At 43.3% G+C, this 8,857-nt stretch overlaps 1 protein-coding gene across 2 annotated transcripts; it reads right to left on the bottom strand.

Annotated features, from left to right (window-relative positions):
• wdr45 (WD repeat domain 45) lies at nt 1–6,671 on the bottom strand. Of its 2 annotated transcripts, none has more exons than XM_061699296.1 (10): nt 6,401–6,671; nt 5,734–5,808; nt 5,541–5,645; nt 5,353–5,458; nt 3,987–4,081; nt 3,832–3,914; nt 1,267–1,475; nt 1,085–1,186; nt 869–1,014; nt 1–791 (listed from the first exon to the last, which is right to left on the bottom strand). In XM_061699296.1, the coding sequence occupies exons 1-10, from the start codon at nt 6,459–6,461 to the stop codon at nt 682–684; spliced, it is 1,092 nt and encodes a 363-aa protein (XP_061555280.1). In that variant the 5' UTR covers nt 6,462–6,671; the 3' UTR covers nt 1–681. The 2 variants fall into 2 exon arrangements, with proteins under 2 accessions (XP_061555280.1, XP_061555281.1); XM_061699297.1 differs by having other exon boundaries at nt 3,832–3,911.
• Between the last annotated feature and the right edge of the window lie 2,186 nt (nt 6,672–8,857).

Raw genomic sequence — 8,857 nt, 5'->3', positions numbered from 1 at the left:
TATCGGAATACAAGATTTTATTGCAGTTGTCTGACATAGTCCAATTGTGAAAGAGGAAATTTGTCTTGTAGTCCAACATTATGCGTTGTCTGTCCCACACTGCCGAGATGTTTTTTTTTTAATAACTATTGGCTGTCATATATTTACAGTACTAAGTCAAAAGACGTGCAACAAGCCTAAAAATAAACCAGCTTTTGGATTTAAATACACTGTACACGATGGCGACGCAGAGTAAATTTCTCTTGCGGAGCCGATCAATGACATCATTTTTCGGATCTGCAAATTATGACATTAAAGCCGATCAGCATAAAATGCTAATTATCGTCCGATACCGATCAGGCCGATGAGATCGGTGTAAATTGTAGTTACAATGTGTGTAATAACTTTATTTAAAAAGGTACATTTTGGGAGTTGGACTTTTCTTTCGATTAAATAAAACAAATCTTTATTTTGTCACATAACTATGTTCATTTTTTTTAGTCAACAACAACCCCAATCAACAGGGGGCGCTGTGACAAAAATGTCAAATAGTTGACATGCCCACATGACAAGCTATGCTATGCTACTAGAAAAGGATGTCTTGCATGTATAACCCTCAGTCTGCTTGTGACAATGACCACCACTGACTCCTCCCTTGTCCGACACACCTCCTCCAGTCTTCGCTTGCCTTCCCGGCAGCCTTCAGAAGTCGTCATCGTCGCAAATGTCTAAGTAGACGTCAAAGGCTTCTCGGTTGCAGTTTCCCTCGGGCGTGAAGACGTACTTGTGGAAGGTTCCGTCCACGCAGATGGCTGCGGGTGACACGACAAAAAACATCAACGACGTTTACGCGTTTCCAGAAGACGACGAGGAGCAAGCGGCGGCTGACCGATGACGGAGTTGACGTTCTTGGACGTGTTCTTCCCGAAGGCGCAGATGCATGCGCACTCGGCCGGCACGGTGAAGCTGGCCAGCGACCACTGACTGTCCACGTACTGACCGATCACAGGGCCCACCTTTCCAACGCGAGCCAACCTGACACACACACGCGCACACACACGGTCAAGGGGGCACGGGGTTGAGGAGCGGGCCGGTGCGGTCTTACGCGGAGCGGCGGTTGAGTTTGGTGTCTTTCAGCGCGAAGATGTGGACCGTCCCTTTGTCGCTGGATGCGCACAAGAACGACGAATCGTGACTGAAGTTGATGCTGCACACAGGAAGGAAGTGGACACGGTCAGCAGCAAGTTAGAAGCGGTCAATGGGAGCGGGCGGGCGTGCGGCACTTACCAGTAGAGCGTGGCGGGGTCTGTGCCTCGCCGCAGCTCCACCAGTTTGTCGCGGCTGCTGGTGTCGAAGAGCCGGATGAGCGTCCCCTTGCGAGATGCGGAGGCGGCCACACTGCCCGGCTGGTTGAGCGCCACGCAGGCGATCTCGCTCTGGTGAGCGTTGACGGTGAACGGAGCCGCCGACGTTCCGGGTTTGGTGTTGGACAGATCCTGGAGGAGGGGAAGGGACGGGTGGGACATCGTTCCCGACAGGAAGTGCGGCTGGCTGATATGGACTTCAGTGACATCAGTCAAGACAAGTTTGAATAATTTCTGCTGATATCAAACAAGCTTTTTCCAAGGCATTAACAGGCATCAACTTACACAGAAATAATGGGAATGATTACAGTGCTGTGAAAAACTATTGGTCCGTTCTCAAATTCTTATATTTTTGCATAGGTTCCCCACTTTAATGTTTAAGCTCATCATGCAAATGTAAATATCAGACAAATATAACCAAAGTGAACTTAAAATGCTGTTTTTAAGTGATTTCATTAATTAAGGAAAACAAAAACTTCGAGTTACCTGGCCCTGTGTGGAAAAAGTAATGGCCCCCTAAACCTAAGAACTGGCTGGGCCATCATCAGCAGCAACAACTGAAATCAAGCGTTTTCTGGAACTGGCAATGAGTCTTCACATCTCTGGATATATTTTGGCCCACTCTTCCTTTCAGAATTGTTTGAATTCAGAAAAAATGAAGGGTTTTGGAGCATGAACGGCCTTTTGAAGGTCATGCCACTGCATTTCAATCGGATTGAAGTCTGGACTTTGATTAGGCCGTTCCAAAACCTTCATTTAGTTTTTTTTTTTTTTAAGCCCATTCAGACGTTGACTTGCTGGTGTATTTTGGATCATTATCCTGCTGCAGAACCAAAGTGTGCTTTAGCTTAAGGTCACCAAAATTTTCTTCAGGATTTTCTGTTAAAGAGCAGAATTAATGGTTCCATCAATCACTGCAAGTTTTCCAGGTCCTGAAGGAGAAAGCAACCCAAGACCATCTCACTAATGATTTTTTTTTTTTTTTTTTTTAATGCTGTGCTACATTTACGCCAGATGTAACGAGATGCACACTTTCCAAAAAGCTCAACTTTCATCTCGTTTGTCCATATAATGTTCTCCCAAAAGTCTTCGGAATCATTCAGATTATTTTTTTCTTTTAGCAAAAGTAAGACAAGCCTTTGTTCCTTTTGCTTAGCAGTGATTTTGGCCTTGGAAATCTGTCATGGATGCCATTTTTGCCCAATCTCTCCCTTATTGTTCTGTCATGAGTAGCATCTCCTCCAGTTGCACACTGATTGAGGAGTATCTGCAACATTTGCACAATCAACATTGTCCCAGATGATCGCACTACTCGTCACTTAAACTGCATACACCCCTTGAAGTCTCGGCACCCTTTGCACAATGGTCATTGCACCGGACTATTGCAATATTAGTCATTCGAACTGCTCTCAGTGCTAGAGGACTCTGCATCTTTTGCACAATTGTCAAAAAAAAATAACATAAAAATAAAATGTACCAGCATTAACAGACAACTAGCAACCCTTTATTGCTCGGTGACTGTTTTTTTTTTTGTCAATGTCTTTCTGTCTCCAAAGTGTTCTCTGTCAATTGACTGTCTGTTGTCGTACAAGAGCGGCTCCAACTCCCGGAGACAAATTTCTTGTGTTTTCTTTAACATACTTGGCAAATAAAGATGATTCTGATGAACTCTGACCTTGACTGAGGCAAGGGAAGCCTGCAGTTCATTACCAGTTGTCCTGAGTTCCATTGTGGCCTCCTGGATGAATCATTCCTGGTCTCTTGGGGTAATCTTTGTAGGCTGGCCACTCCTGGGAAGGTTCACCAGTGTTCCATGTTTTCTCCATGTGAGGATAATGGCTCTCTCTATGGTTCACTGGAATCCTAAAGCTTTCAAAGTGGCTTTTATAACTCTTTCCAGACTGATCAATGTCAATTACTTCATTTCTTGACTGATCGGGAATTTCTGTGGATCGTTTCATTTTGTTGCAACTTTATTACGTCTTTTGTCTGACTTGATTTCGTCGGGACAGTATGTGTTTAAGTGATTTCTTGATTGAACAGGTCCGGATGTAATCAGGCTTGGGTGTGATCATTGAAAATTAATCAAATATTGTGATTAGCCACAATTCATTCATGATTTAAAAAGGGGGGTAATTTCTTTTTCACACAGGGCCACGTAAACTTTGAGTAGGTTTTTCCCCTTAATAAATAAAATCATTTAAAAACAGCATTTGAAGTTCACTTGGGTTATATTTGTTTAGTTAGTTACATTTGTCTGATAATCTTAAAGTGGGGAAACTGCAAAAATATAATTTGAGAAGGGGGCCAATACTTTTTCACTGTATTTTGTCTATACAGATGATTTATTAGTTTTTCCTCTTGGAAATGGTCAGTGCAATGGAAATGTATTTATTTAAATTTTTATTAAATTATTATTGTCCGAGCTGAGTGGAATGATGTTGGCGACATGAAGTAGAAAGATGAAAGTCAAGTGTGTGGACGTTACAACCAACTGCAGACTTCCACATTTGTGTCCCGGGAAGACGAGCAGCTGCTTCTCCAGACTGGTACACAAGTCGCACAGACCTGCTGGGAACAGCGGCGGCTGTTACAAAATGGCCGACGGGGGGAATATGGTGTCAAGGACTGAGTGGGTGAGACCTTTGGGGTTGTCACGCGTGTCAAACTCAAACAGCTTGACCGGCTTGTCGGGAAAGCTGTACACGTAGATCCGGTTCTTCAACACCATGACGATCCTGGAGAGACAAACTCCAATTAAGGGGGCCAAAAACACCAGTAATTGACACCCCCACCCTGACCCTGAAGTTTAGAAATGAAGAGTTCGAACACAAAAGCCGCCAAGCGCTATTATGTTATTGTTGGATACGGCCTTTCCTAACCCTCAAAACCAAACAAGTACTACGTAAAACTGGTCGGGAACAAAAAGGTTGATTGCAGAACCCACCAAGTGCCAGAAACATTTTACTGCGTCATCCCCACTGATGCCAATCATGAACCTGCATGTATTATCGCCATGACCATTTCGTCACTCGTCAAACATGTTTGAGGCAGTTATTTCTCGCTAACTCGCTGCTTCGATTGTGCTTGAAAGTGTGCAATGTCAGTACTGTTGACCTGACACTTCAGTTGGGTGAGAAAAAACAAGGAGAAGCTACTCTTCAACGTGCGAGTGAGCAAATTTGTCTTCTGCAACTCTTGAATACACAAAAACACAACCTTTTTGATGCTCTTTTGTATTATTGACATTTTATTCTTTGTAGCACTGTAGAGTATGTGAATTAATAAAACTATATAAATAATGCATATTCAATTAAGTGGAACAGTGAACGACTGGTTAGCACGTCTGCCTCACAGGTCTGAGGACTCAGGTTCAAATCCGGCCTCGCCTGTGTGGAGTTTGCATGTTCTCCCCGTGCCTGTGTGGGTTTTCTCAGAGTACTCCGCTTTCCTCCCACATCCCCCAAAAAATCCATGCTAGGTTCATTGAAGGCTCTAAAGTGCCCGTAGGTGGAAATGTGATTGCAAACGGTTGTTTGTTATTGTGCCCTGCGATTGGCTGGCGACAAGTTCAGGGTGTACCCCGCCTCTCGCCCAGATTCAGTAGGCATAGGCTCCAGCACGCACGCAACCCTAGTGAAGATAAGCGGTACGGAAGATGAATATTCAATAAAGTATATTTGAAATTAGTAATTCATTTTACATACAATCTGGTCAAAAACTATTTGAATCGACAAAAACAATTGAGGGGCCACAGGGAAGCTGAGAGCCGGCCCCCTTCTTGGGACCAGAGTCTAAAGAAACGGCCCTAAAAAGAGACGAGAGTCCCATTTTTATTTAATTTCCAAAATTAAAAATTGGTTTTAATGAGCACGTCCGCAGATTCCACGAGGAAGTCTTCGCAAGAGCGCCGACACGATCTTCAGGAAGAACAGAACGGACTGTTTGCAAGCAATGTGACTTTTCGTTCCGTTTGAACGGTTAGCAATAAGGGTTATTTGTGGCTTACTTGTCGTGTCGCATGCGGACGCCCAGCACCGGTTTGGTGAACGTGAACTCCAGCACCAGTTTATCTTTGGCGTCCCGACACTCCCGCGCATCGTCCCAGATCAACACTGAAACCAAATATACCCAGCCACAAGTGTGGGCTCGTGGTCGTCATCGTCATCATTATCAACAAGGGTTCAAGTCACCCACCTGATATGTCAGAGAATTTGGGATTGACTCCACCCCCGACCACGGCCAGTAGGTTGGAGCGATGCAGCATGGAGCACGACGCCACGCTGCCCACCTGCTCGTGATCTGGAAAGGAGGAAATGACGTGCTCACGTCAGGGGGCGCACGTCAGGGAGCACAGGTGAAGAGGGCGGCTAGACGGCGACATGCTCACCCAGGTGGCCTTTCTCCATCAGAGGCTCGACGTTGTAGATCCTCACACCAGACTCCATGGAGCAACAGAAGCAACCTGGGGGGGGGGGGGGAAAGCACTTTTTAACACTACAGGAGCATGAGGCAAATGTTTGTGCTCAAGGGCCACGTTTGACTTTTGAAAACAGACAGGTCACTTGATTTGGAGATTAGGGTTAGGGACCATCTGTTGTATTATTCTGTATAATTAATGGACCTTTTATTCCATCAAATGTAAATAATGAATTTATGTAACTTATCACTTTACTCATTGTTTGAAAATAGTTATTTACATTCAACAAATTTAGATAAATGACTGAAAATCAATAAATTTTTATTAACACATTTTCGAACGGCTAAATAAACGTAACAAATCTCTTGGTCATGTAAATTATGATTAAAAGAATGGACCGAGTTGTGTGTTGCCCATTCAACTGCATCAGGTCTGAATGTTTTTATTCTTAAAACGAGCCCAATCTAATTTCTTTAATGTGAATCTATAAACACACTGTAGTTAAATTAAACCTTCAGGATTAAACGTTGAAGTATGGACGTGCATTATCGGCCAGAATGAGTAGGAAGCTGGAATTTACTGTGGTTCTGAAAGTGAAATGTGAAAGGGCAATTTAAAAATTTAAAATGAATCTTACTGTGGTCCTGGTTAAACTGCAGACTGTTGACTCCTCTCTGTTGGGTCATGCTTGGACGCATAAACACTCGACCTCTCCGGACCAAAAACAAACGAAACTACACTAAACTACGTTAAGATAACCTAGACTAAGCTGCTGTTAGCTGCTTAACTTTGTCCGCCGTGCCAATTGAAAGTAGCAAACGACTACAAAGACGTCGCAAGCAGTCTTTTTGTTTGTGTGTGCTTGTGGTAAATTGGCCATACGACGGTTTGGTTTGTTTACGGCGGGTGACGTCACTGTGCCGACGTCCGGTTCGCTGACACTTCCGGTTCTTTTTTTACGAAACTTTTCCCCAACCAAAGAAAAACATTTATAGAAGAATAATAAATATACGCCACGCATGCAGTAAACGTTTCTAAAAATTTATATTTACTTTTTAACCGGACGACGTGGAATTCCAATCCTGTGGTCTGTTCATCATGCGAACACGCAGGCAGGCCGCGCGGCGGCGCGCTTTCATCAAATACCGTGTTGGGTCAAAGCGTAGCGGTAATATTCCGAGTAAATCTGATGGGTATTACCGTACATCCGTGTACTTTGTACCACGAAATGAGCACACTTACAAACTTCAAGACAAGATAAAAAAAATTAATAAAAAAAAAAAGTATAGTGGTATCTTGAATTAAGAGTTGAATTCCTCGTGACTATGCTCGTAACTCTTTCTGGACTTGGCTCCTTTTTATTGCTATTTTATTTATTAATTAAATTTATTTTAATCTCTAAATTATGTTAAATTGTTTTATGTTGGAGTTGTATGTGCAGCACTTTGTTGCAGCTGCGGTTGTTCTTAAAGTGATATATAAATAAAATGTCCTTGTTTATAAATTATAAATAACATCGATTTACGATGGATTTATAATTTATAAATAAAACTGACGAGCTGGGTTTATGATTTATAGATAAAATTGACGAGATGAGGCGGCACGGTGGGCGACTGGTTAGAACGTCAGCCTTACAGTTCTGAGGACCTGGGTTCAATCCCCGGCCCCGTCTGTGTGGAGTTTGCATGTTCTCCCCGTGCCCGCGTGCGTTTTCTCCGGGCACTCCGCTTTCCTCCCACATCCCAAAAACATGCATTAATTGGAGACTCTAAAATTGCCCGTAGGTGTGACTGTGAGTGCGAATGGTTGTTTATTTGTATGTGCCCTACGATTGGCTGGCAACCAGTTCAGGGTGTACCCCACCTCCTGCCCGATGACAGCTGGGATAGGCTCCAGCATGCCCGCGACCCGCGTGAGGAGAAGCGGCTCAGAAAATGGATGGATGGACGAGATTTATATAAAATTTACTTGCTTTGAATTTATTAAATTGATTTGAGATGGATTTATAATTTCTAAATAAAATTTAGTTTGGTTTGCAATTGTGTGACTGTAGAACATTCATGTTATTCTATCTTTATTTTTCTGCTGCGTTTTTCATCCGTCTTCTCCTTTGCCATGTTGCATCCGATTCACAAAATTTTCACTTTGCCCACAATTCCACATTTTACGGATAAATATTCTCCAATCAGCAGCACGGTGGACAACTGGTTAGAGAGTCAGCCTCACAGTTCTGAGGACCTAGGTTCTATCCCCGGCCCCGCCTGTGTTTGCACGTTCTCCCCGTGCCTGCGTGGGTTTTCTCCGGGGACTCCGATTTCCTCCCACATCCCAAAAACAGGCATGGTAGGTTAATTGAAAACTTTGATTTGCCCGTAGGTGTGAATGTGAGTGCGAATGGTTGTTTGTTTGTGAGTGCCCTGCGATTGGCTGTCAACCAGTTCACGGCGTACCCCGCCTCCTGCCCGATAACAGCTGGGTTAGGCTCCAGCACGCCCGCGACCCGAGTGAGAAGCGGCTCAGAAAAGTCATTCCCAATGGCACATTCAACAAAACTGTCATTCCCATTCAAAATTCAAAATGACAATTCAGCTCATTCAGTTCACCTTGGGGTTGATTTTCAACCTTTAAAAAAATTCCCACTCACCAAAAATTCCTCATTTCTCACCAAAATTTTCTACCTTTTTGATCCACAAAACTCCTGTACTAGGACATAGTCAGCATTATTCCCTCCAACATTTCTCATCTTATTCAAACCTTTCAACTACAAAACCTTTTCGACAGTCCAAATATTCCCACACACCAAGAATTAAACTATTTCCACTGGATTTTTCTACCTTTTGACCTACAAATTTCCCATATTAGTCTACATTATACCCTCCTGCTTCAACATTTCTCAACTGATTCAAACTGTTTCAACTTCGTATTCAGCTCATTCAAGCCATCCTGTGAGTTATTCCAAATTGCTAAAAATTTCCTAGATTTTCAAAATAAAAGCCTGAAACTCAAAATGTTTACAAACATACCTACATACCTGCTTCAATATTTCTCAACCGATTCGAACATTTCAACTTCGTGTTCAGCTCATTCAAGCCAT

The sequence above is a fragment of the Phycodurus eques genome, chromosome 15 (genome assembly GCF_024500275.1).
Source record: "Phycodurus eques isolate BA_2022a chromosome 15, UOR_Pequ_1.1, whole genome shotgun sequence".
Classification (NCBI taxonomy): domain Eukaryota; kingdom Metazoa; phylum Chordata; class Actinopteri; order Syngnathiformes; family Syngnathidae; genus Phycodurus; species Phycodurus eques.
This window is presented reverse-complemented; position numbering and strand designations above follow the sequence as displayed.